This window comes from Anser brachyrhynchus (assembly GCF_964034855.1).
Source record: "Anser brachyrhynchus genome assembly, chromosome: 6".
Lineage (NCBI taxonomy): Eukaryota > Metazoa > Chordata > Aves > Anseriformes > Anatidae > Anser > Anser brachyrhynchus.
In genome coordinates, this window is record NC_137700.1 from 25,219,242 (window position 1) to 25,246,981 (window position 27,740).

Consider the following 27,740-nt stretch of genomic DNA (forward strand, 5'->3'; position numbering starts at 1 on the left):
AGTACAGCCAGGCTGGTGGTATTTTCAAAAATTAAAGCCCAACTCCTGGAGCCACAAATATTTTAAAAAATAAGATGTTATGTATGCTAAGAGCTTGAAAATGCACATGGTGGAGGCTAAAGCTCCAGAAACTGAAAGGTAAGGGGAATAAGCCCAATTATTTTTTCCATGTTGAGCACAATTTAATGGTTTTGGTGACCTAAATCATGACCCTGAATGGGTCTGCTCCTTCAGGGCAAGCCAGAGGAGAAGGAAATACCACAGTCACCAGGAGCTTTCAAAATGTGCTCCGTGTTTGACAAGTGTTTGCAATAGCAGGAAGAAGAATTTTCAGCTGCTTCTTGCAAGTGTCCAAAGGCTCATTTCTGTACACTTGAACCAGGGTTTTCTCATTCCATGGGTCCAGCAGCAACAGCATTTTGAAACTGGGCAAAACTTCAGACACATCTTGACCAACTGGAAAGGAAGGACGTACACCAGCTCTGCTGGGGTGAGCTATTTTTATTTACTCCATGACAAATTAAGTAAGGGGATTGCAGAAAGGAGGAAAAAATAATTGTAGGCAGATACAAAATAAAAATGGGGAATTTATGTTTTTAATATCTGGATTTCACAAGAGTCAGGCAGGCTTTCCCCCAAGCTCACACAAACACTGAGAGCACCAGGGTGCTTCGGAGCCAGCAGCCTTCCCAGTCAATTTCTATTTTCCATCAAATGCAATAGTAACTTTCCCGTAAACAAGCATGTTCTTCAAGCCAAAGAGGCTGGAGGCAATGCCTGAGAAAAAAAAACAAACAGTCCCAAACATTTTTTTAAGCACTTAATTACAGTTCTCAAAGGCTGTATAATAGAATCTTTGAGGTAGTCTCTAAAGAAATGGGATGCAAAATTGTTTTATAATGTTCACCAAATTTTGTTATTGTTACTAACCAAAGCTCTGTAAATTTTCTAAAATGGGTCCACAAAGCATTAAGATACGTTTTATAGCCAGAGAGACTGGTATATCATCCCATCTGACCCATTGTCTAATTCAAATCCCATCTGACCTTTGCATGGAGTTCTGTAATGTGTGTTTGACTATTTGCTCATCTTTCAGAAAGGCAGGCAGGGCTTGAGGACAACAGGAGATAGAGGAGCTACTACCACCTGTGGTTTGCTTACAGTTTTGTTTAAAAACAAAAAAATATATATATATAATACAAAACACAAAAATAAGATGTTTAATTTCCAGAGTACAGAGGAAATCTTAACTGTCTTTAAAGAGCTTGTAAAAGTAATCACAGAAAGATTAAAAAATACAGTCTCTAACACTCTTACTGCCTTTCACCCTTATAACAATGCAACTGATGGAACTGAAAATGAGGTTAAGAAGTGGGGATAAAAATTCCAATTCTGGCCCACAGATATCTCAAAATTTTATTGGCATCAATACAAAGTTCCTGAAGGACAGATTTAAAACAAACAAAAAATTTAAAAGGTCAGGAATAAAAAAAAATAACTATTTTAAAAAATACATCAAATATATGAGATGAAAATAAATAAATTGATCATGCCTAGGGAGTGAAGAGAATTCACTCCTGAAAAAGCAAGAAGTCTCAGGAAGGTCTGCTTTCCCAGAGCAGTAAGCAGACTTCGACTGACCTGACTGCAACTTTGCCTTTTGCACCAGCTAAAATCTGGCTTCAACAGTATCTGGTGCTTGTCAAAGCATCCCCAAAGGGCCCCCAAAAGTGTACATATTACTTGCAATCCACTGCTGAACTTGTCCTGTGTTATTCTGCTACTGTGGTCAAGTGACTCCAGAAACAAAGCTGGGGAAATTTAATACCTTTTATTAGAAGGGTTGGATACACAATGCAAGAAGCTAATACATGTGGGGTTTTGTTTGTTTGTTTGTTTTTATTTTTGTTTTACCATTTTGGCTTTGAAAGGCAGAAAAGTTGCTGGTGTGCCCAGAAGCCTGTTGTTTTTATTTATTTTTTTTTGCCATATCAACCTAAGATTGTGCCACTATTGATGGTATTGACACACCTGAACACGCAAATGGCTGCATGACCTCTTCACTGTAAGCTTGACTTTGTAAACTTCATGCTCTCTATTGCTGCATGGCTGACGCACACTGTGGAGGCTCCCATGAGGTCTGCTTGTGCTTTACCAATATTAAATCTGGCCTCATATTTGCAGATTCTCCCTTCGGTTCATGCAGGGACAGTTCAAGGGACACTACTGCAGTGACAAGGCTGGGGACTGGGAGGATAGCACAGGTGAGACCCAAAGCCACATCTGAAGCCTTCCGTAAGACTCAGCAGTGTCCCAGAGAAAAGGGGCAATTTCTAGGCTAACAGCTTTTCCCCCCTCATTTTTGTTTCAGAAAAACCTTTTCCTTCTGGCATCACAAAGCATTTTCCATCTGCAGCTCTCAAAGAGCCTCAGCAAGACAACTAGCATGCTTTTGCCTTTGTGCAGAATGCAAAGCTGATGCTGTGGCCAGGAAGCACTTTGGGAACAGATCTAGTCTCCTGGGCCCCAGGCTGGCCCCAGTCTCCATCTACCTGGTCTGGTTCTCAAGTCAGCCTGGCTCAGGGGAACTGCAAAGGTTTCTAGGGAGAAGTCCTCCTTAGCCATCACACTTAGAAGGTGGTATGCCTAGGAGCAAGGGAGCTTAGAGGCCTTCAAAAGCTCCGGTTCATCCTCAGCCTGTGCTACCATGATTCCATTATCCCATATCATAATAGTAGAGGATATTTCCTCTGAATGGTCTTGACTCACTGTGGCAGTAACTTGCACAGGCTCGCGCTGTTACCGAACTCTTTTGAGAGTCCAGAAAGTGAGGGCAGGTGCAGAGCAGTTGTTGCCAGCACGCTCTGACAGGGCACCAAAAGGGACGGAAGTGCTGAGGGGTGGGTACCTGTGGATGACCCACCTCTTGAGAATCACAGGAAAGTGTGTGTGTTTGAGGGGGGAAGAGAGGATGCTGTGCCGTCGAAGGACCAGCAGGATGAGCTTGGAGAAGCAGAACAGTCAGGGTGGGAGGGGAATTATGTGCAGCACTCCAGGAAGGTGTAACAAGGAAGAGCAGGACTGAGCAAGTCAAAGCACATTCCTCACCAGCTGGCAGGAGACAAGATCACCCTGTACGTGAGAGGGACCATGCCAGCTCCCAGCGCGAGCACCGTGCCCCATCTGCATGCCAGCCGCACCTCGCTCCTGTCCCCATGCACCTCGAAGGAAATTTGGGCTCCCATGCTTTCCCCTGGGGACCAGGAGCCCAGGCCATGTGCTGCTGCTTGGCCTGGACACAGCCACTGTCCTTCAGAGAGGCTTGTGTAGGCCACCACAGACTGAGTCACAGGGAGTCAAAGATACCCTGCTGTAGTGGCCTTAGGGCTAGTAGCTGGAGGGGAAAGGTCTTTGGATTCGAGAGGTCTGGAGCTCAGTGGACAAGAGGCAGGAAAAACAGGAAGGCGGCCCAGCAGAGCAGTGTAAATGATGGCTCATGGGTGTCTTTGGCAGGCCTGAGGAATCCGAGAAAACTCTACATGGGAGCTGCTGAAATAGGTTCCTGTTGCACCACAGGCATGCATTTTGTTTCCTCTTCAGGCTCCCTGTGCTCCCCTCAATATTATTACTATCAGGAATATTTGGAAACAAAACCCCATTTCAAACTGAGCAAAATCAAGCCCTTTCATTAAGAAATCTGCCCGGTGGCATGCTTTGATCTTTTTTAGCTGAACCCATCAGCAAGCTCGGCAGGAGCTGCAAATAGCCCCGGCTGGTTTACAGCTGGCCAGCCTGCACTGAAGCAATTTTGCTTGTCTCTGGTGCCGAGACTGATTGGCTTGGAGTCCCTTTTGTAACACGGGCAGGAGGAGCTTTATCTGCGGGTTTTACATGATCCTGTGATCTTTTCCTTCGCTAATTTGCCATACGGCCTAATGAGCGTGCAGAGGCATGCGTCGCCCGGGATGGCTGCAGGCCTCCGCTCGGCAGCCGGCAGATGGTGCTCCCACCTCACCGCTCCGCGCCGTGTCCAGGCTTTGCAGGGGATCCTGGCATAAAAAACCTCCCCTCTCCTCCAGGCCAAAGCACCCGGAGTCCCCAGCACGGGTAAAACCCATGAAAAGCTGAGAGACGTCACAGCAGAGGAGCAGAGACACGTGCGGAGGGCTGGCAGCGGCCTGACACGTGCTCTCTGCGGCCACCACACGTGTCTCGTGGCACACTCATCCCTGGACAGCGCGGTGGCTGCTGCTGAGTCCTCTACTGACACTTTGGGAAAGGCCAGGTGCTCACTGACCCTCGAGAGGGAGATGGATGCTCTGCAAAGGAGATCTTGAACCACATTGTCACACTCGTGCCTCCTGACAGATCCTAGGACGACCCCCTAGGTCAGGGGCCCGCAGTCCTGGCTCAGCTGTTTGCCCTAAAACAGTAGTAAATACTGTGCTGGCACAAGCCCAGCGAGGTCCTTTTCTCTTTGCCTACGGATGACTAACATGACTAACCCTCGGCATTTACCCGCGATGAGTCAGGCCTGCAAAATCATGAGACTGGCTTGAGAATAATACACAGTGAGAGCTATTTGTGTCCAAGCCTTTAAGGTACTCTTGGGGCTTGTTTCCTCTGGAATCGGCAGGGCTGGGAACATGCTGTTCTTGCAAATGAAAGGCAAGCTGAGAGTCCCGAGCTGCAGGCGATGAGGCTTTCTGATGAGCATCAAATGTCAAAAAGCTCGCGATAGATTATAGGAGGCGGGAAGGCTGAGAAGGCATACAGACCTCTCTGAGTTGCCCCAAACTTGCTGAGTGGGGGTCCTGGCTGTTTGCATGAGAGATCTCATGCATTCAATGTTCATGCATTAAAATACTGGATCTTTCTTGCTCTGTCCTTGGCCAAAATCTTCCCTTGGCTTTCATTGTGTTGCTCATTTCCACCTTGGGAGTGGCTGCACTGCAGCAATGAGCATCAGACCAGCCTATGGGGTGCTGTGGCTCTCAGTGAGCTGTAAGGAAAGCTGAATCCTTTCCTCATAAAACCCAGGGCTCAGGTTCTGGCTCTAGCGTCAGTGTCCATTTGTACTGACCAGGATCATCTCTTCTGCCAAAATAGTCAGTCAGCCCCAATAAAAGGTGATGATCAGGAGTTTGGAGGTTGAATCAGACAGCTGGGATGAAGAAACAGCTTCAAGACATTCAGGGTAAACTGGCACCATGTATTACAAATCTTTTGCAAATACCATTGCTGACGAAGACAGAATCCAGATCCTGTCAAAATCTTAAGTATGAGGCACTTTTTTTTTTTGATGGCTATTAGAAAAATGTTGTGGACACTGTTGTTGGATAACCTTGACCTCTGTTCTAAATGTCCCAGGAAAAAGGCTGCTACATAAATAGCAAAGTAGCACTTTTTTTTGCCTGTTGGGAATAAGACCCTTGGCTTTCATACTGTCAACCTGTTTTCCCCACTGATGAGGGCTGCCAGAAAGAGGAGTGTTGTTGAAGCATAATGCTTTCTGAAGGAGGTATTGCTTCTCCTGTCTAAAGGGATGAGGCTAAGAGCATGGGCTAAGGCCTGATGAAGCTGAACAGATTTTCCTTGAAGCCCTAAAAAGTAGACATCCAGAGACTGAAGGAAAGAGAAATGTGTCAAGAAACAATAACCCTTTGCTGAGTGTGAATGTTGAAGCCCACTTAGGAAAGAGGGGTTCACTCTGGTCAGGTGCTGCTGAGGGGTGTCAGTACATGACAGCAAACTGTTCTGGCCATGCTACGTTCATTTGTCACAACTGATAGCACTCAAGCTTGCTTGTACCACTGTTTTACAGTCATTCGTGTCTGACCTCCATCATGGCAGCATCCAAAGACATGGTCCACTGCAGCCTCCCAGTACACTTATGAAACATCAGCTGTTGAGTGGAGGCTGGCAAGTGCTGCATGGCACAGGTAACGACTTGCCCAGAGTCGGGCAATGAGGTGATGTATCGTATGATACATCTGAGCTGAAAACAGAGCAGAGCGGAGCCTGCTACCTGGGAGAGGAAGGGGAGGGAGGTTGCTCCCTACAGCATGTCAGTGCTGAGACAGGGGGTACCCTACTGAGGTGGGTGCAAGGTCATCCTGTGAAATGGGAGACTTCTGGCCAGGGGCTGCTTGGGGCTGGGAGCTCAGTGAACTGAGATGGCACCCTACCAGGTGCAAAAGAGGATCCTGTATGAAGTGAGCTCTTCCCAAGCACCAGAGTTTATTTGGTGACCTGCATCTGGTCTCAGAGTGCATATCAACAGTGATGTTGCACCAGTTTTACAGTAATACATGCAAAGTAGGAATGAGCCCTGTGTTTAGAGGACACAGAGCATTCATTACACCATCCATGTCACACCAGTAGAGAGCAGGCCAAAAAAAAAAAAAAAGCAACTGCTACCACATAAGAAGACTAATGTTGATATTAATCCATCACCAGGTGAAATTCTGGAGTTAGGTACTTCAGGTAACTTTGTTGTTACCTGTTACCACCACAAAAGTCATGCTAACTCCCAGAGTTTCTGCTGCCAGCCTTCATAGCAGTACACGTTAGGAAGAAGAATCCCACCCTTCCTCTGCTCAGCTTTCAGAAATATGGCAAAATGATTCAGACCTCACGTCACCAGGGTGAGTGAAGAGTAATAAATACATAACCCTTGGTGGCAGTGAAGGCACGAACTTGGGGCGTGCGGTCCCTGCAGTTCCCTCTCCTACACGGGGATGGCGATGCTGTCTCAGCTCTTCTTTCCGCCGACAATGCACACTGTGCGCTCTGTGAAGGGCTCTTTTTTTAGCACCACAGGGCGTGCTGATAGATGATTGCACATGACAGGAGTCATTCTTACAGCTAGAGTCTGTCTGCTCTTGCTACGTCCGAAGCCTTGCATGCAGCTGCCGGAACAGCCCTACCCGCCTGGGTTCTGTAAGAAGAGAAAGAACAAAATGTCTTCAGGAATTAAGTGTGGCTGGTTTCTGGGAGGCTTTTTTTTATGCCTATTTACAGACTGTATCAGTGATTGTTAGGTGGTGATGCTCACGGGAGAGAGCACATCCTGCTCAGGAAACAGGGTCTTCTAATTCCAGCTCAGACTTTGAGCATGGATAGATTATTCCCCTTTCACATGCCCCAGTCTTCCTCCACAGCCTAAGTGTCTACTTAAACTGTAAGCTTTTGGAGACAGTGAGTATCTTCCAGTTTGGGTTTGTAGAGCACCTGGCAAAATAGGGACCTTGATCTTGATTGCAGCTTTCACTCATTATTTTAATAATAAGCATCAAAGTCATCATATAAATTAATTTACCTGAACACTCCCTTGGCATTATTGCCTCTAGATCATGTGTGATAAGAAATGATGGAGGAAACTGTGCGTGTGTGCACGTGTGCATGTCTGTGTGTGTAAAACCCCTTTCTGAGTTTGGAGTGACTGGAGGTGTGACACCTGGGCTGTAGGCAGGGGTGACTGCCCTCCAAGTGGCAGCACCGCACCTCAGGCGTGATGTGTGTGCCATCTCCGCTGCCTGCCACAAGGTTTCTTCCGTGTGGGAAGAAGGAGTCAGCTCCCGGGCTTGGAACCCAAAGGATGATTTTGTAGCAGTTGTGGTGGTTCTCTGCAGAGAGCACCTCCTTAGAGAGGGGGACACACTGGCACTGGAGGGTGACCAGTACCTCCATTACACGTGGCTACAAGGGATACTGGTTGATCCATCTGATAAAAAAAAAAAAAAAAAATTGTGCAGATAGGGAACTCCAGTCCCTTCCCTGTTTTTCATTGTTCATTAGAAACATCACTGGAAGTAGGAGGTGTCAGTTCATAAGAGAAACTCCCTTTTGACTAAAAGAATCCTGGCAAAGGACTTTTTAAACAGGGACGTTTGTCATTTTTCCATGAGTAATGTGAGGAGCTGTCCTGGTTCCAGTTAGGACAGAGTTAATTTTTCCTCCTAGTAGCTGGTAGGGTGCTATGTTTTGGATTAGGATGAGAAGAGCGCTGATAACATGCTGATGTTTTAATTGTTGCAGAGCAGTGTTTACACCAGGCCAAGGACTTTTCGGCTTCTCGCTCTGTCCTGCCAGCGAGCAGGCTGGGGGTGCAGCAGGAGCTGGGAGGGGACAGACCCAGGACAGCTGACCCAAACTGGCCAAAGGGGTATTCCATACCATCTGATGTCATGCTAAACAATATATAGGGGTGGCTGGCCGGGGTGGGGGGCCGGCTGCTCGGGGATGGGCTGGGCATCGGTCAACGGGTGGTGAGCAATTGCATTGTGCATCACTTGTTTTTTACACATTATTATTATTAATACTATTATCATTATCACTATTATTATTATTGTTATTATTATGTTCCTGTCTTAATAAACTGTCTTTATCTCAACTCACCGGCTTCACTTTCCCGTTTCTCTCCCCCATCCCAGAGAGGGAGGGGGGAGGGTGAGCGAACGGCTGTGTGGTGTTTAGCTGCCAGCCGGGTTAAACCACAACAGGAGCACTAATACTGCTTCCCCTGTTATTAAGAGAGCAAACTTCCCTCCTAGCACAGCAAAAGAGTGAACCCCACTGTGCACCTCAACTCCAATGGGATGTTGTCCAGCTTTGCTGGGCTGCCTGGAGCGTACAGTCTCTACCAGAGAAAGACAGTTTCATTTGTGTATTCCTTTTCTTGATGAAGACATCAGCCAGTCATCCAGAAGACCTGGTGTTTCTCACTGTGCTTCTTCAGGCCACTTTTGTGTCTTCTGTGTCTCTCTGCCCCAGTTTAGCAAACCCACATCGACACTGCACGGAATCTCTCTGGCGACAGCAGGCATCCTGAAGCAACAGTGAAGCTCTGTTCCTCATCTGCCAGTTAGTTTCTAATCCAGGCTTTGCTATTTTTATCCAGTTAGGATTTCTCCACTCCCTTAATAAATATATATTGTGGCACTCTATCAAGTGTATGGCCAAAGGAAGAGCAGTTTGCAATCATTTCTGGCCGTACTGACCCTGAGCAGTTGCATTGATGATATAGAAGGGGAGAGCGCTGAGGAGTCCTACCATGCCTGCTGTCTTCCCCATGCACTGAAGGAGTACGCACCCTACATGTCACAAGAAAGGACCTTCCTCGATGTCCCAACAGAAGAGGAACTGTCCCCACTGCCATGTCCTCTCGTGACATCAGCCCCAGTGTGTCCTCCGTGTGCTACTTCTGGTCTGGACCACCACCAGACGTTGCTGAGGCTTCATCTGAGCTGAGTCAAAGCACACATTCAAAATGTGATAAGCCCTGTAATAATGGGGAGAAGGCGGCCTCAGGCATGCCATTTGTAATAACAGCTAAATAGTGAGCTGTTTGAAGTGAAGTGGAGCTTGGAGCTGTTCTCCCTTTGCCTCTGCTGGGTTATCTTGAGTGGAAAAAAGCCAAAATTTCCAAGGTACTAGTGACCACAAGTGAGTTTCTACGAGCAGAACTCCTAAGGAAAAAAAAATCAAAAAACCTCTCTAATCCTGATTTCCAGGAAAAAATAATAATAATAATAATAATAATGGTGTCCCTGCTCTATGAAAACTGATCCCTTCACAGTATTTTTGGCAGGATTTCTAAAATCACCTTCAACGTATGTAAAACTAGGGCTGGATGTCTTCTATTCAGGGCTAAAATTATGGTTCATTCTCTTATGTTCACCCAAATACATTAATAAGTTTTTTTCAAGCATTATTAGGGCTCATCTATGCTCTTTGGATAGCTCATACTGAAATCAGCACCAGCTTGTAACTTCTCTGCTGAGGAAAGGTGAACTGACCCCTAATGGAGAGGCAGGCAGAACCTCAGCTGTGCCTCCTTCCCTCTTCCAGGTGTGGGGATTGAGGTGCTGGAGGATGGAGGGCAGCTGAACAGTGGGGCTCTGCTATAAAAGGAGCCTGCTGGGACAGGAGCCTTCAAAAGGCTGGAGGAAGAAGGTTGAGAATAAGAATGTGTAGGCTGTTGCTGATGTGATGTGCTGGGGGATGATAGGCTGCAGCAAAACTCTTAGTGTACAACTAGGGACTGAATGTCAGAAGTCGTGTCTGTTGGTTAGGCAGCTGTTTAAGTCTTGTAAAACAGCTGCTAGATAAAAGGGGAAGTGGATGTATTTGGAAACTACCTATTATGACTGGTACCATCTAGGGGAAGGGGAGCATAACAAAGCACGGTCTGCTCTCAGGGAAGAAAATATAATTTTGCTGAGGAGGTGATTAACTTTTGCAATTCTCCCTAGCTTCTAGCTGTTTTCTGGGATTAGGTATGCTCTGGTGAGAGAGGAAAAGGTCTTAGGGTATGGGATTAGGAACCAGAAGCAATCCTGAGGGTCTACAGCTTGTAAGTATTTCTGAAAGTCTGGAATAGCCTGTCCTCAGGGAAAGGAGCGACTTGGTTTCTACGGCCATATATGCAATGAGGGCTTCAGAAGTCTTCTGTCCTGATGATGTGGTAATCTGATCTCCTACATGTCATGTCTCTGCTTATTGCTGGGATACCATCAGGGTCTTGAAGTTTGTGAATTGGTTCTGTGGACATAGCCTCTGTCTGAAGTGCTTCTGTGCCCCCCTCCCAAGGGTCTGGGGGAGCTTTGTTTCTTAGGTCTCTGCACTCTAATGGTGGATCTGTAGGCTCTTCCTACACCAGAGCAGCTCAGCTGCAAGGTCCTGTTGCCCAAGCCGGGACATTTCTCAGCTGGTGACCTTGCAGGCACTGTGCTGGAGGGCAGAGCTTAGGCAGTGTCATCTGAGGAGCTGGAGGCTAGGTCCACCCTGTGATGAGATCTGTCCCTGAGCTGCTATCTTGGTTGGGTGATTTCAGACTTAGGAGTGTTTGTGTGCTGGCAGTGCCAGGCCAGTTCATTTCACTTAGGTAACCCCTGCGCTCCTCCCGTGTCAGAGCGTGTGATGTGCATCCATCAGCTGGTTTCCTTGTTGCCTGGTATCAGTCTTATCGCCCGTGAAGTTTACTGTTCTTTGGTTTCTGTGATCAGCCAAAGATTCAGCAACTCTCTGGCCCTGCTGTTTGCAGACAAACAGAAAATCTGGCACTTTTGTTAGTGTGACCATGTCCCTGTGGTAGTTGACAGGCTGTCTGAGGTAAAATTGCAGATGTTTGATCTTCAAACAGTGTCCATAGGGAATCTTACTAGCTCTGAACAGCTACTGTCTCCTTTGATATCTGAAGAGTAGATATCCTAGCTGAAAGGTTTCCAATAACTACATTTTCCTTGCTGTTTCATCACTAAGCAAATAAAGCAATGGCAAACCTTTGTATTGCTTAATTATCTATATTTTTTTAAAGTATTTTTATCTTGAGTTGACTTCCCATCTCCACAGGCAAAATGTTCTTAGGCAAAAGTGCATAACCAAATAGGCCTTGTGATGCTTCAAAATAACTGACCCCCCTAAGCCTCTGGTGATGGAGGGCAGTTCCAGTTATTCCTTTAACACGTGCAGCAACATCGCCTAAGCTGCAGCGGGGTTGTGTTGCACAAGGCCCTGTGAGGTGGGGACTAATCCCTCCTGTGACGAAGGAGTAAGAGGACACGGCTAAAGTTCCTCTGCAGGTCATTGGCAGAGTGCGAAGGAGCATCCGAACTTCCTGAGCCCTAGACTAGTTCACGTTTCATGCATCGGGTGGGGGGAGGAAAAAAAAAACAAAAAACTTTGATCTTCATGAGAATGAAGGAGGCAAGGGGGAAGTGGGAACTTGTGCACTGCTGGTGGAGGAGCTGGTATGTTCACCTCGTTGCATGTAGGGCCAGACCAGAGACACTTCTCTGGGGCGAGGGAGTGGATGTCCCTGGAGTTTAATGTGAGTGGGTGTATTGTTCGGTACAGGTTCCCTCATCCACTCTATCTGCGCTGTAACTAATTTAGCTCCTAAACTGCTGGCATTTAATCGTGAGGCTCTTGATGGCTTCTCTCTAGTAACTCTGGTGGTGCAGCCTTGGAGAACTCCCACGTGATACTTGGGGCTTTTTCAATGCCTCCCTGCCAGACAAAGTGCCATCTGCTTGGGTGCCCAGCTGCTGGCGGCAGCGGTTTGGCAGCATTAGAGGCACGGCAGAGGGAGAGCACAAGGGGAGGCAGAGACAGGTGTTACCTTCTGAAGTAGGAAGGCTTCTGTTTGAAACGGGGACTTGATAACATTTTGGCACTGATAGGGAGCATTTGGAAAGGGGTCCCCTTAGCATGTGGGATGTCACCAAGCGTAAAGCTTTCTGTGAAGTCTGAGGTAGAGGTCGAAGTGTCAAAGCTAAGCAAAATGTTCAGGACTGTCTCAGCACAATTGACATCACCTGTTTCACACAGACAAAAGAGATAGGAGGAAAAAAGGAAAGTGAGATTTGAGAACTTCAAGTGAGTAAAAATTCATGACTAATACCCTTAAAGCAGAGCTGAGCTAGCTCACTTTTCCATTTATCTCTGATCACACCTGGCTTGATTCCTTTTGCTTGGGCATTAAATGAATTCAACGGCTGCAGGCATTGTGGGGGCTCAGGAAGTACCACAGGCTGGGGATCTTCTTCTGCTCTCCACATCGTGTGCCGGGCAAAAAAGTGAAGTGCTTCGTGGTCTGCCTGAAGCCAGCTGATAATTGCAAATGTTTTCTGATTGCAGCTCACTTGGGCTGCCAGAACTGGCTGCCCAAACTGAGAAAGCGCTCACAGCCAGGACCTAACCTGGGATGACGGTGGTGGTGGGGAAACAGCAGAAAAACACTGCTCCGTGTCTTAATAAATCATGCTGTTGCTCATATCAGCTTGGTGGAGTTGAAGGAGCTATCAGAGATGACAGGAAGCACGCTTGCTGAAGCAGAAAGTTTTGCTTGAGTGCTGTTTCAGCTAGGCATGTGTTAGCACCGTGCTCACAGGGGTCAGGTGTGCATGTGAAACTTCAGTGATCGAGGCTGGAACACCACCAGGAAATCTGGAAGCATATTTCACCTGTCACAGCCTTTGTCTCTTTGGTTCAATCATTCCCATCATTGTTTGGACAGAAGGTTTTGAGACTATAACCCAGGAGCAGGGTTCAAAAGACCCGCGTTGGGTTCTCAGTTTTGCCATGAATGCCTTGGGCTGCCTCACACGAGGCACTTCTGTGCCTGCATCGGGATTTGGGGTTTTGCCTCTTGGGCTACAGGCTCTCTGTAGGGCTGGAGCCGCTTTTATGTGCGAGACTGTGTAACCTAGTTCAAGCCTTTCAGAACTTAAGTGGGAGGAGTGATCATCACAGACGATGAGGCTACTGGTAGTTATTAAAAAGAAGGGTCTGGATGTAATATGACTGTTCTTCCTTAGGCCTCTAAGCATCTGCTGCTGGCTGTGGTTAGTCAGAGGATGCTTTTGGTGTTACTCAAGCTCATTTTGTTGCAATAATGATTCAAACAAGCTCACGTTCTTTATGTCTAATCTGGAGAAATCTGCTCCTTAAGTGGAGGCACAGACATGACAGCCCTGGAGAGATGGGAACACAGATTACCTGGAGGCAGATTCAGGGGGAGGCTTACAAGGTAAAATGTTGTTGTGCCTTGCAACACTTGTTGTTTTTCCGCATTAGAAGTGCTGAATCTGCATAGTTTCCCTGGACATCAGTGGCAGCCCTGAGACATCACCTGTGGAGACACCTGAAATAAGCACATTCTGTAGAAGAATTGAAGGCTGAAGTGACAGGCTGCTTCTGTAGAAAGTCTAATGGCGAGGTTGTGTCTGACAGTCTGGGGTCCCCTGCCACAATGAAGCATGCAGAGAAGACACGTAGGTGATGGAGCAGATGGCAGCTGGCTTGCTCTCACGTGGGACCTTCTCCCTTTGCCCTTACAAATATGCATGTGGTTCCTGTCAAATCCTTCTGCAGGGCTGGCTTTGACTGCATTTTTTACAGCACATTTCAGGGGGAGGAATATATTCCCCACACCCACCAGTTCCCTCTGGCAAGCGGTGGCAAGGATTTTGTGTGGATTTCAACAGATCATTTCATGGCCAGTGGCTTGTTTGGTCAAAGAAGCTGTCCTATGCTAACACCATCAGTCCTAGTGGTGTCTGCAGGACCCAGCACCAATATCTGAGTGCCACGCTGTCTTTAATATGTTTCTTCCAAACAAGTGTTATAAATTCCTTTTTCCTTGTTAGCAGAAGACATAGATCACAACTTTTATTTCTTAAAATATCTTTTATTAGCTGTTGTTATTAATAGAATCAAGCTGTTATGTGAAGAGTTACCTGCTATTACTAACAACATGTTCACTTGCATATTCATTCATGCTCACTGTTACCCAGCTGGAGCAACTGTTGGGAGGCCAACCCCAACAAGCACACTTGGAAGCAGAAGGTCATCCTGATGCACCAGTGGTTTCTAGGTAGGTGTTTAGAAATTCCTTCGGAGGGCACTTTGTTTCATCAGGTGCGCACATAACTATGTAGTCTTCACCTGCGTATAGCAGCCAACGCCCTCAAGGGTGTGTGAACGAAGTTATACAACCTGTTGTAGATGATAATGTCTGCTGGCAGCTGTGTGCAGTATCAGGCTCTGGTGGTCTAAATTTATCAGTTCTTGCGAATTCATCAGGATTACTAGCCTCCGGAATTAATCAGTCCTTGGGATCCTTCCACATAGTATCTTCTTAGCACAATTCTTTCTTCTCTTTGGCCTGTGATGTTTCTTTGTCACTATTTCTCCATTCAAATTTATAGAAACATATAGAACTTACACACAAAATTGCACAAAAAGGGGCTTTTATGACACCAGAGGTCATTGCTTTACTGGCATGGTGGAAGGCAAACTTACCTGGCCAGGAGATAGGACTAGGGGAACATGCAGCCCACTTGAAATGAAATCTGTGCTGTCTGTCCCTGTAAAAGCCCCATGCCTTTGAGCTGAAATCAGGAGCATCATTGCCTCTGACAGATACCAATATGCATAGCACTCAGCCCCTGCAGCACAGACTTGTTGCCAAAGTATGTCCTTGACAGAGTCCATGATATTGTGGCATGAGGTGAGCTTGAGTTCATTGGGAATAAGGTGGATGGTAGGTAGATGGATCAGTACTTGGGCATGCCAATGCTACTGTCCCCATCTTTCTGTGGGTGAAGTCCATGTTTATCTCCAGCTGGCCTCAGAGCCTCTATCCCATACCTCCTGACTCAGAAAAGCCTCCATGCCACAGCTCTCCTTGGTGTTTTGAGGACTGTTTGGGTTCTGCCCACCACCTTTGCTGCCCTTTGCAACAACTTTTTTGCCCTGGATCTCTCCATCCATGGGGATGTAATGTAATGTCCCTTCCTATTTTAAAGCCTTTACTTGGGCTTGTGACCAATCCTACTAACCTTCCTGTTTCCCCTTCTGACAAAAAATGGTTTGGTTACACACTTTAAAGAGGTCTAAACACACGTTCAGGTAGACTAATGCTAGTTTCTGACTTTTAATAGTATCCATGGATTTTTGTCTCATGTCAGCATTTCAGGGCACTCCTTCTGATGCTCTGGAGCTGAATGTGGACATGCAGAGGCTTTTACAGGTGGTCTGGCTGTCTCATATATGGAGCAATGACCTTCTCCACCAGCTGTGTTCTGTGCTGTAACGTATGGGTGTCCAGCCTGGCTGCGGGTTGGAGAAGGGAGCTCCTTGCAGGCTCTGGAAGGGTTAAGAGGAGCACAGTGACTACGTGGCACAAAGCAGCCAGCAAATTACACACCTGCCCTATGTGGGAACCTGGCAGAGCGGGATGGCTCAGGCCTTCAAACCAGGAGAGCTTTCTGGGATCTTAGCCATATGGCATGCTGCACTGGTTCCTTGTGAATAGGTTCGCTTGGGGCTTTCCTATATGTGTGGTTAATGAAATCGTCTACTCCTTCAGCAGGTCTCAATTAGTCTGGCTGCTCTGTGAGAGGCACTGGCTCAGTCTGGCAGCTTCGCCAATGGTCTCAGTTCGCTCCTCTTGCTTTCGCCCAGAGGAGTCTGCTGCTGAAGGAGGAAACACCTTTCCTGGCTGCACAGCGAGGGTCTCCAAAGAAACCTGGGCTGTAGTTTGTGCGTAGTTGGCAAGACTGAATATAATGCCAGCCAGTGAACCAGGAGAGAGGAATTATCATCTTGGGTGTCTCCACAGTGGAGGAAAGGGGTGAGTGCTCTGCAACTCTTCCTTATTCAAGCCCTACTTTTTCCCCTCCATGGAGCCTGAACCTCCAAGAGGTTCCTGGCCTGAGCAGCCAAAGTGGCTGGGAATAAGTGTTGGGCTATGGGACGCTGGAATAAAGAAATCTGTGAGCTACCGAAGAGGCTCCTGAGCACCATCGCATGGGCCATGCCTTTCCCTACTGCAGGCTGGCTCTCAGTGCGACTCGAGCAGCCAGCAAGGAGAGGAGAAACCAGCCTGCCCGATCACTCAGCAGCTTGGTGCTCTGACCTGTGTCATGGTCAGCTGTGCAGGAACCACAGGGGGACCTGGCTGGTGTAACCAAGAAAATGGAGGGAGTTGGGTTTTTAGAAGGAACTGATATGGAGAAACAATTTGTGCCTCTCTCAGGCATGTTGTGGTGGGGAAGGAATGACTTTAGACACTTTTTTTTTTCTTGTGGAGAAAAATGAGAGGGTTGTGCTGATGTGCTTGGCAGCTAGCTGTGTAGGTAGCTGTTACCTGTGATGGTGGAGGGGAGGTCAGCAATGTGCAGGCTAACACACATTGCACATCTTTACATTGCTGGTATTTTGTGGCAGATATCAAAAGTGTTCAGAAGTTCCACACAACTAGAAATTAAAAACAGGTGGTGGTTTGCAGTTCATATGATAAAATGCATAAACCAGGAGGAAAGTGTGAAAAGGCTAAGCTGACATGTCAGTAAAGCAGAGCCACTAGCTGTCGATTTAAGTGCTAAGATAAGTGGTGCTGGTTGTTTCACAAAGTCAGGTTCCTTACCAGTTATTGCAGAGCTTCCATTTGGGAAATGGGAGACATGTGCAGCCCTTATTGACAGATCTTGCTTTGCATGTGCTATGTTACGGTTTGCAATGCCAGGTACTCTTTTTTATTGTTTGCCTATGTCACTGATTGCCATCGCTGGCTGTGTCTATTGTGCCATTTGCTATCTGTCAAGCTCCCACCCACGTTACCCTGATGGCTCAATCAAAAGCTCTCCAGCAACTTGGTTATTTCTTGTCCTCTGCTGCCAGTTCCTCACAGATGGTACTCTTGTAATCACTATCTTGCAGTAAGAACAGTTTTGCACCAGCATCCCCGTCTCCCTCAACACAAAGAGGTGCCTAGCCCTGTCCTCTCAGCCATGGAAAAGCTATTTCCAAATGCAGGAGAAAGGAGGCAGATTTGCAGTAGTTGTAAATCTGAGCTTCTGCTGAGAGGTGCCTTAACAACACCAGCTGGCCTGGAGCATCTCAGGACTTTTCACTGAGGATGGGGGAATTATCTTTAAACTAAAGGGGTGAAGGGATTGTATTTAAACTAACACACTGTCTAAATGAGCACTGCTCTCCTTTACTGCTGCACTGGGGTCCTTCCTGACCACGAACCAGCTCTTCGTGTTGAGGGAAGTAGCACTTTCTCCACAGCAGCCCTTTTACAGAGGGGATCTGAGGACATATACCAGGCTAATGTGCTCTGAAGTGGGGTTTGCATGAAAGATACAGTGCCTGATCCCAGCCTGACCTTGTAAATATTTACTATTTGATATGCCCTGAGCAGTCCTATACATGTGAGCATGGCAATGGACAGCAAGAACATTTATAAGTATGTGGGTGTTACTGCCCTTTGTGCTCAAGCTGGTGCCAAAAGGCCAGAAAAGCTATATCTGCCCTGCCTCTTGGAGACCAGAGGTCAGAGGCCATTGGCACTGACACCATGTGCTACGCCCAGGCAAACATTTGGGTTAGAAACGTCTCTATGTGCTGGCCATGCAGAATGGAGATGTATCGTTATTGTGCAACTAAAGGGCAAAGAGACTGTCCTCAGCATTTGCTGAGCTTAGCATTCGCCTGTGGCACAGCTCAGTGATGTGCTGCCAGGCAGCATGGCAGTCAGGAGGCAGGAGGGTTTCTCCAGCCACGGAGCAACCTGTTACAGCACAACACGATACTGGGGCTGAATGAACCTAACTCAGCAGGGCAGGTAAATTCAGCTGAGGTGGTTACTGACAACGACCTGCGAGGCGTGTAGCGATGCTTGCAGTATGTGCTGTACCTGCTCAGGTAGAGGAAGGGGCTGGCAGTAAATGTGCTGCTGAGGAATGAAAGGCCTCCAGTTCCCATGGCAGAGGCGTTTACTGCTGTGCTGTTCCGTTAGCTCTGGACATCCAGATGAGGATGCAGGCACAGAACAAATATTAGGAGAGCTGTACCTTGACCCATCTACCATTCAAAAGCATTAAATATTTAGATGTGCAGTCAAATGATTTCAGTCTCTTGACAGAAAACCTCCTGGGAGGGGGTGCTTTTGTTTCAGTGCTTACTGCAGTGCCCTCTCATTGCACAGGAACTGGGTTCTGGTAAGGGTTTAGTTTAAAGCAGCAAAGGATGGGATATTGTTTGGGTCCAGTTTTCCTCAGAGGCTGAGGGATAGCCAAAGTCCCTGGAGACCTGCCTTGTCAGCATCACAGAAACAGAAGCAGCTGAACTCCAAATGCAGCAGATAAGACAAGTTTCATACCACAGCCATAAACATCCCTAACCAAACTCTGGCTCCCCTGTGCTAGATGTGAAGTCTCTTCTCCAGAGACCACAGCAGAAAATCTAAGGAGCAGGAAAGCAGCATCTGTGCCAGTTCCTGGAGGATGAGGAGACATACCCAGTGTCATGGAGGAAGCCAATGGCAGAGTGGGAAGCAAGTAAATGCATTAGTTAGTGACTCAGACTCCAGGCTGGCCCAGCCCAAGGGGTGTGAACCTGCGTCATCCTCCTGACCAGCTAAATTCCACCGAGGGTACCTCTTGCCAGCGGATAATGTGGTCCCATCAGAGCTGAAATGCTGCCAGAAACCAGAAATATCATCTTGAAGAAGAAAGAAAAAGGGAGAAAATTGTTCTGTCCATATTGAAATGCTGCGGTTTGGGTATTTTCAAAATGAAATGTTTCTAGCTTCTGCTTGGAAAAGACTTTCCAGCTGTATTTCTGTGCAAGAGAACTGATTGTATATATTATAATGGAAGGATTCAAAATCTAAAATAAAAGAGGGGAAACACTCAAAACTAAAAGACAGAACTCCCTCAAAAACAACCAACCAGACAACATCTGGGAAATCCCAGCTCTTCGTCTGTAAATCAATCTGAAAAGACCGAGGAGATTTTCCTTTGATTTTCCACTGTCAGGTTCATCCTGCATCCAAACGAAAGCTCTTACTGGTATATGTAATTTCTGCAAAACAGAAATGTCCAATTTTATGCACTTTTCACACATTCCCTTATGCTTTGCCTGCACATGACTCAGCTGAATGGGAATTGGAGAGATTAGGGACAAAGAAAATTCTCACAAACACAGAAAATAAATCCCATATGGATATTAAAACAAAGCTAGTGCATCATTAGCAGTGCTTTTAAAGAGCCTTGATATTTCCTGAAAACTCCCATGTGTCTGCAATATCTTCCACAACATCAATCCTAGCATGTTACATGGTCATTAGTCCAAAGAACATACTCATTCATTTATGAGTTTGAATTATGAGCTCCATTGCCAAAAATCCAATGTTTATTGTGTACCATGTTGGTAATTTGATGGCTGGACTTCTCAGAAGTTTAGAGTATTAAGGACAAAGCCTGGGGGAACTGAACTGGAAGAGCTGGAAGGAACAACAAGGAAGGATAGGAGTGCTGTCTTCGGAGCCAGGTGGGATCCTGAGGCGGGGATTCCAGCTCTCTGTATCCCCATGCTGTGACTGAGGCTGCGATGAGAGGAGAGGTTACAGCACCTGGCAGTGGTGCGAAGCTTTCCAAAAATCCCTGTACCGTGTCACAGCGATGGTCCACCTCACCCCATGTCATTGGTGGCAACGAGAGAGACTGTGCAGGGAGTGTGCGCAAACCTGGCTCCTGCCTGAGGTCTGCACCATCAGCCCCGTGTCCACAACCCATGTGTGTGTCAGAGGGCACATCTCTGCCCTTAGCATCTGGTTACGGACCTTGGTGCCCGTGAGTCTCTCTAAACTCCTTGCGAACGTGCTGGTGCTGTCTGCCTATTGGCAGGCAACTGGCAACATTTTCCAGAAGTTTATCATCTCCTGTGTGAAAAAATGTACCCTTATCTGCCAAGCACATCTAAAATTTCCAAGTTTCCCATAATTCTTGGGGCATTTTGGACTTCCTCAGCTCCCAAACAAGGAAGGTGAGTCACAGACAAAAGCCACCGCTTTCAAGGGATGCCTCAGATGACGTTGCTCACGCTGAGCACAGAGCCCATGTTTTGGGGGATCGCTGCTGGAGAGCTGAGGTCTCTCCACAGCTAAAATCCAGGAGTGGAACTCATTGTGCCAAACTCATGTAAAAGACAGGCATCCAGCAACTGATCTGGGTATCTGGATACAGAAGTTAGAGATGCACCACTAGAGGATGATTCACCCTTTCCTAACACAGGTATCTCAGATTGCTGGTGTGAGTCACCCTGGGAACCGCCTCCCTGTCTCTCTTGACTATAGAAGATGCTTATTTAACCAGCGTGGCTCTCATACATAAGGTTAAAATTGCTGAAGTTTGTTGAAACCTGCCCCCGCCATCTTTGCCCTGTGAAAAGAGATACCTAAACTCCAGTCACCTTGGAAGAATTTTGGCCGAAGGAGAACACTGGGCGGGTGAGCGCAGGGCAGCCTGACGCTCCAGCACCTGCTCAGGGTGGGAAAACATCCTAACCTCTCGCAGCTGTAACGCATCAGGATTTTTAAATTAATTATTTTGGTTTTTGGAATGATGCAGTTCCTGGTGGTCACCCGAGAACAATGCATCTAAGCGTAGTTGCTTTGGGATTCAGGGTCAGGTTAAGCCCATTTTAGGTGATAAAATGGCAGTTAAATACTTGATATTTGGATCATCACCTTTTAACTTGGCACCTCAAAAAGACAATGATGAAGTGCAATATTATGACTGTGCAAGTTTCCTCATTTCTGAGTGTTAAAAATCACATGGCAGGTGTCACCAGAATTGTGTTGGTGGCTTGTAAGCCATGTATTTCAGATATCCATGTAAATGCTACAGCCAGAATGTCAAAGCTCTCTGTATATGAAGGGAGAAGTATTTACAATTGTTCAGTCAAAACGACAATTTGGCTTAGTCAGCTTATAAAGTGACTGAAGGTCACAGGCATTTTGAAAAGGGATCGGCATTTTTTCTGTTTGAGGGCTAAAGACCAGGGTTTTGTAAAAAGCTATTTTAGGCGGGCTGAAAAAATGTGAAACAAGCAGATGTGTTTGTTACGGAGCCAAATGGGCATGTAACAGCTGTCGTCACGCTGCTCTCCATTATGAAATACTACTTATTCCGAAAAGTGCTGTGTTTTTGCATATAGTTTAAAAAGAAATAAAAGTTTTACAGGTAGGTGTTGGTTTTTTTTTTGTTTGGTTGGTTGGTTAAGAATTCCAAGCAAGGGTTTGTTTTTATGCAAAGATAACTTTAAATATGCAGTAACAAAAGGATCAGATTCAGAACACGAGTGGCGTTTATGTGTATAAAATCGAGATTTTAAGCCTCTCTCCCAAATCTAAGATGTCCTGCTTTGTGACCGATCCTTGGGAGTCCGTATTTACGTATACGCGCTGAAGTATGGCCCCGTGTGCACACCAGGCTGCATTTTCACCTCCTGGACCGCGCGTGCTTCCTTCCCAAGGCTGACCCTAAAGCTCACTTTCGCAGGACAAAAAGCTGCCCGTGTTTCCCACGGCTGCACCGCCCGGTGCCGCAGGGGCCGGGGGCTTTCGGGCTCGGTCCCCCCCCCCCCCCGGCAGCGACCCCCGGCCGGCACCGGGCGCTGGGGCCGGGCCTCCCGCGGAGGGCGAGGCGAGGCCCCGGGGCCGGGGCAGAGGCCGGGGCCGTCTCCGTCTCCGTCTCCCCGCGCCTCCGGAGATGAAAGGATTGGGCCGGGCAGCATCAGACAAGGCTGCAGAGCCGCGGATTGGCCCTGCCCGCGTCAGGCGGCTCACACACACGGCCGGCACGCTGCTGGAGGCCGGCCTGACCGGCAGTAACCTCCGCGGAAACTCAGCCTCTTTTTTTTTTTTTTTTTTAATTTTCTTTTTTTTTTTTTTTAAAGCACCGTCAGCCTTGGAGGGCGGCCCAGCCAATGCCCGGGAGGGGTGTGCGCAGGGGCCGCGGTGGCATCTCCTGCGCGTTGTGCTCGCCGAAGGGGCTGCGGAGCCTCCACCTGGCCGCTGCCTCCCTCCCTGCGCCGGGTGCCGAACAAGCGGCCGCTTGTTTCCCCGTCCTCCCCTTCCCAGCAGGGCTGGCTGCCTCGTTAACCCGTCCCTTCCCCGGCCGGTGCGAGGTTTTCGGGGAGGCAGCGCTGGGGCGCGTCGCGATGGCACCCCTAATTCATAGATTACATGGGGAACCAGGAACAGGAATCGTGCGTGGGACACTTCCAGGCAACCAGCTCAAAGTGCTGAGCTGGCAGTGCTGAAGGGCTTGATAGTACAGGAAAACATTTTGAGCAGGGGATTTAATAACAGCCTTTAAGAAAGAGGGAGAGGCAGAGATCTGAGTTCCACTCTCATGAAACGCAGGCAGAGGGATCATTAACTTTATTTTTAGGCTTGGCTGAATAATCAAGGGGTTTGTAGATTTGCCTCCTCTGTCTCGCTTGTTTTAGAAGGGGTTGTGCTCGCAGAGCTCGGATCAAAAGAGCACCAAGGCACCAGAAGCTGCACCTCTCTCACTTCCAGCGCCGTGTTTCTGGGACCAGCTGAAGAGCCAGAGCGTTCCACGTGCTTGTTGTTACAGCTCGGGACAGCCGCACAGCACCACGCTGCTCAGCCTGGTTGCTCACCCCCGGCTGGGAGAACACGGAGCAGCCCAGCCCTTCCTCCCCGGTGACCCCCTGCTCCCTGCCGCAGGCACCCGCTCCCACGCTCTGCGGCTCGCCGGGCTCTGCCTCTGCCCTTCCCACCCAAAGAGCTTTCAGGCATCAGGAGCTGCAGCTAGAAACCCAAGCGTGGGCCCATACCGAGGAATTCAGCATGCTGCGTGCAAGGGGCTGCTGTTTTGCACAGCAGTGCCTCAGCGCTGCACCCCCTTGCATCCAAAGGGAGCGAGCAGGAGCCATGCGGAGATGATTTTGTTCACTGCTTCTTCCAAAAGCAGCAGATGGGTGGGGGAGTGGGGAAGGAACATCAATTACAGCGATATCTGGTTCGGGGATTCCCCCCCTCTCCTTTTGCTTCCCTCCAGCTGTAAAAGGGATGGGGAGAGCAGGGGTGCGCACACTCGCGGGAGGAAAATTCCCCCTGGCTGAGGTTGACGAACCCGTGTGACGCGCTGGCGGCTGCGCCCAGCCACAGAGACGGGCTGCCGGTATTACGTGTTGTGCTGCATGTACATCCGTCAGCCACGGGCCCTGGCACCGGGCCCTGGCTGGAGGTAACCTGCAGTAACCCGGCGGCGCGGGCAGTTGGCTCTGCGGCAGCAGGCGTGCCCGGCCACCGCCGTGCGCTGGAGTATGAAAGCCATTATAATCCGCTCATTCACCGCGCTTAGAGAGGCAGAGGTTTTTCTGCCCTTTCCTGCTGCTCGTGGAAGGGAGGAGGCGCTGGGAAACGGGACCGTGTAGCCCCGGCGGGAGCTCTCGCGCTTCACCCAGCCCACCATGTCACCAGCCCAACACGCCTTAAAGTAACATTTTTATTATGAACAAATAAAATTTCAGATCAGCACAACCAGATGTCTGTTTCCGTATTAGTAGAAATTATTTCAAAAAGTTTTTTTTTCTTTTCCAGTACACAAAACAGAGATACTACTATGCAGAAATCCCTAAGCTGTGAAAAATCGTATCCTACTCTCATTTCAACAGTGACAGAGCTTAGACAATGTGCAGATTCAGCTTTCCAGTCCTTCCCCGAACACCCAACGCTTGGACAGCTGCTCTTCACGATACCATCAGGACTGGGAACGGTCTTGGAAAACAAATGCTTCCGCCGGCATCGGTGTGCGTGTGGTACGCCTGCCTCCTCCTGCTCCCCGCGCCCTGGAGAGGCAGGGTGTAGCCCCGTGTTTCAGACAGGGAAACTGAGGCACAGAGAGGTTTGTTGTTTTTTTTTAAGTGACTTTGTCCAAAAGCACGCAGTGAGCAAGTAGCTTACCTGGGAGCAGAGCCCAGGAGAACTAGAAGCTCTAGTCATGAGGTCCCGCTGCTGCCTCATCCACTACCACCTCTCACGGACTCATTTACGCTAAACATACAGACAATGTGTCCAGGATACAAACATGCCACCAAAAATATATATATATATTTATAGGTGTATATATAGATATATATATATATCAAAGTTCTACTTAAAGTGTTGTATCTGTTTCTTAATCTAACAAAAATTTCTAACTCATACATTCAAAATCACCTGCACCCACAGTTCAATGTAGGCAATTAAATAATTAAGAAACCCCTCGAATGTTCATAATTCAGCAAAAAAAAAAAAAAAAAAACGGCAAATAGCTGTCAATACTCCTATGTATATTAAAGAAAGATTTAAGGCACCCAGAGATATTTGCCAATCTACCTTTAAAGCGACTGGGCAAACACCAGGACTGTTTGGTTACTGCTCCTCAGCTTCCACCCTAATTCCAGATTCTGGACCCAAATCAGCACTTGAAATCTGAAAGGAATCCTTGATGTCAAACCTTGCTTCTCTGCTGAGAGGATGAGAGATATTGCAGCATGTCACGGCACGCTTCTCTACTGTAGGGTATATCACACAACACGCTAAGGGCACCAGGAGCAAGGAAATTGTTCTCCTCACCTTCTCCCCTCCCCAAACCCCTTTCAAATTACTGGCTGGAGCAAACTCATCCTCTCCGGAGACTTCCAGGACCTCGCAGGGGTTTAGATGGAAGTGAAGTCAGCCCACAGTTTCAGAGCTAACCGTTTCTCCTTTTTTAAGTTTTGTTTTGTTGGTGTTTTTTTTTTTTTTTTAAATGGTAGGATAGAGTTATAGCCACAACCCCTTTGCAGAGCAAGGGGGGCCGTAAGGATGCTGCCTCCAGCCAGCTGCCGCCTGCCTTTAGAACACCAGGAGCCAAAGGGCTCCCTGCTCCATCCTCCCATCACATCTCTCAGCCGGAGACCACATCTCTCCCGGTGGCTCAGAGCCCTGAAGGATCCTGGTGATGAGCAGTAACAAGGCTGTGGCAGGGAGGTGAAAGGAGAGGAGGACTGCTTTTCTGAGTATCAAGCTAAGGAGAGTTAAGGAGAGCATCACAGAGCTGTCCTGGTTCCTGGTGTGTATCACAGCAGCAGGAGAAAGCAAAGCTGCAGAGGCTTGCTCCAGCGAGGCTTGCCTGGCTGCTACGTGGCAGAGCAGGGCAAGGAACTGGGCACCTGTGCCCCCTCTGCCCTGCCTGCCCCCAAAATAAGGGAGACGCCACAAACCCCACTCCAGCATCACCCCTTCCTGGTCACCTCTCGTGCTTTCCTCCAGCTCCATTGATGCGTTTAAGCAACACAACAGATACTATTGCTACAACTAATAGCAAAAAATAAAAGTGGATAATGATATGGGGAGTTAAAAGGGAAATAAAAAGCACATTCAGCCTGGTGAGGGGCTCGGGGCCACTGCACCAAAAGCCCAACCGCCTGAACTCCAGCTGCGGTCTCTGCAATTTGCAGGAAACAACACCCACGAGGACTTCTTTTTCCCAACACACCCTTCAGCTGCTTGCCCACACTGTCTCGGGGCCCCGGTGATATAACCGACCTTTAAGCTGCCTCAGCCACCCGCGCTGCCCACGTGGCGGACGAGCGGCGTGCTCTCCAGACTGAGGAGTGAGGTGGCGGTCGCGAGGGTCTGGGAGGCAAACTGAGGGACTGAGGAGGAGCTGCTTTCTCTTCCCATGCTCTCTTGGGAGCGCACCCCCATCCCTCAAGGGGCTGAGGGCTGCAAGCCACCTTGGTTCCTCGCCGCCTGGCTCCGTCTCGGTGTTTGTCAGGCACTTGTTAATCGACCGAGCAGAGCCCACGTGGACAGAGATACCTGCTCCATCGGTCCTCTAAGACGTCCTCACCCCTTCCTGAGCCCGCAGGCACTCCCTCGCCACGCTGTCCCTGTCCCCTGCATCCCTGCACGCAGCACAGGCATACCCACGGGACATGCACGGACACCAGGACGTCTACCTGCCACCCTGTGGGGACCCTGTTCCTCCAGCACATAAAGCAGCTTAACACCTCGGTGGAGCTTTGGTTTACATCCTTCTCCCCTTCTCCATTTTGGCACAGTCCCGTTCGCTGGCACAGTCTCGGCAGCGCCCAACAAAGCCACCCGAGGCCGGTGGCACAGCCCTCCGTCCCCTCCGCTCTGCGGCTCTCCAAAGGGGCTGTGCGGCCCCGAGCCAGGCTCTGCCTCCAGCCCCGTGGGACACGCCAGAGGGAGGAGGCCGTAAGGCCGCTGAGGCTCCCCTGGTGGTGCCCACGGCCACCAGCAGACCTGCCTGGAGCTCTCAGAGACTCTTGGGGCTCTCCTCCCTCCAGCCAAAGAGGCAGGGATGGGAAGGCAAACTCCCCGCGCTCTACACCCGATGGCAAGGGAAGGGGATGGGGCTGCTCATCTCAGGGAGCGGTTTGGCCATGCCAAGCGTCAGCAACCCGTGAGAAAGGAGGAGGGACAGAGGAAGGAGGGGAGGGAGTTTTGGGGAGAGGGTCACTGACTTTGGCTCAACTCTTCAGCTGGCTGGTACCGGCATCCCTCAGCTCCGTGGTACAGCCAGCTGCAATGGCCGGGCTGCTTCCTACCGGCTCCTCCAGCGGGGGAGGCAGGGACAAAGTAAAGCAGAAGACAGGGCAGAGGGGTTAGAGAGGAGAACGAAAAGGGGAGGAGGGAAAGGGGTGGCCTTGCGTTACAAAGGCGGAGCTCCAGATCTTAAATACATCACGTAAAATACAGTGTGGAAGGGGGTTAAAACTCATTATCGTTATCTTAAGCAAACTGGTAGCATTATTCAGTAGTTAGTAAACAGAACATTAAACCTTTGTCCAGCGTGTTCGGAGGGGTCAGGAAGGGAGAAAGGGAGAAAAAAAGGAGGAAGGAGAGGTGTGGATGTGTGTGAGAAGGGGAGTAGGAACTCAGCCGCTCTTGTGACTCCCATCTCCAGTCCGCATTTTCCGAGCCAGGATGACCTCCTTGGAGACCTTCTTACGATCGCTGGCCAGCCCCAGGAGGCACATGAGGTCAATGAAGGCTGTGGTTAAGTTGAAACGCCAGCCAAACTCACTGGTAGAGTAGTCATAGGGGAAGGTGTGGTGGTAGTTGTGGAAGCCTTCTCCTGCAAAATAAGACCAGGGAGAGGATGTTGGAGGGCTCTAAAGTTAGCGGTTAGGGCCCCTTTCACTTGGCCCAAAGCACTACATTCCTGGAACAGACTCTGTATTGACTCTAGATTGCTTTCTCCTCTCAGCCAAATTAGTTCTCTCTGCGATCCACCCCATCTCATTTGGGCATGGCCCAGCACTGGAAGAAGCCTGGGCTGGCCCAAAAGATGCAATGACAGCCATAGAGGAGCAATGGGACTTTGCAGGAAAACAAGCATGTTGCAAGG

General features: G+C 48.7%; 1 protein-coding gene and 1 long non-coding RNA gene across 27 annotated transcripts in view; one reads left to right on the top strand and one right to left on the bottom strand.

Annotated features, from left to right (window-relative positions):
- On the top strand, positions 1 to 25,162 carry LOC308197482. 26 transcript variants are annotated; one of them, XR_013952969.1, is made up of 7 exons: positions 4 to 138; positions 235 to 490; positions 2,185 to 2,264; positions 2,372 to 12,381; positions 13,441 to 13,534; positions 14,301 to 14,380; positions 15,878 to 25,162. It is a non-coding gene; the product is annotated as an uncharacterized lncRNA (long non-coding RNA). The 26 variants fall into 26 exon arrangements; XR_013952970.1 differs by having other exon boundaries at positions 13,457 to 13,534; XR_013952976.1 differs by having other exon boundaries at positions 2,372 to 10,468; positions 12,334 to 12,381; positions 13,457 to 14,380.
- The window catches only part of SCD (stearoyl-CoA desaturase), a 20,593-nt gene continuing 16,679 nt past the window's right edge, over positions 23,827 to 27,740 (bottom strand). Inside the window, exon 6 of the mRNA XM_080597979.1 lies at positions 23,827 to 27,467. Within this exon, the coding sequence (XP_080454105.1) occupies positions 27,268 to 27,467 (200 nt within the window). The 3' untranslated portion in view covers positions 23,827 to 27,267. The remainder of the gene's footprint in view (positions 27,468 to 27,740) is intronic.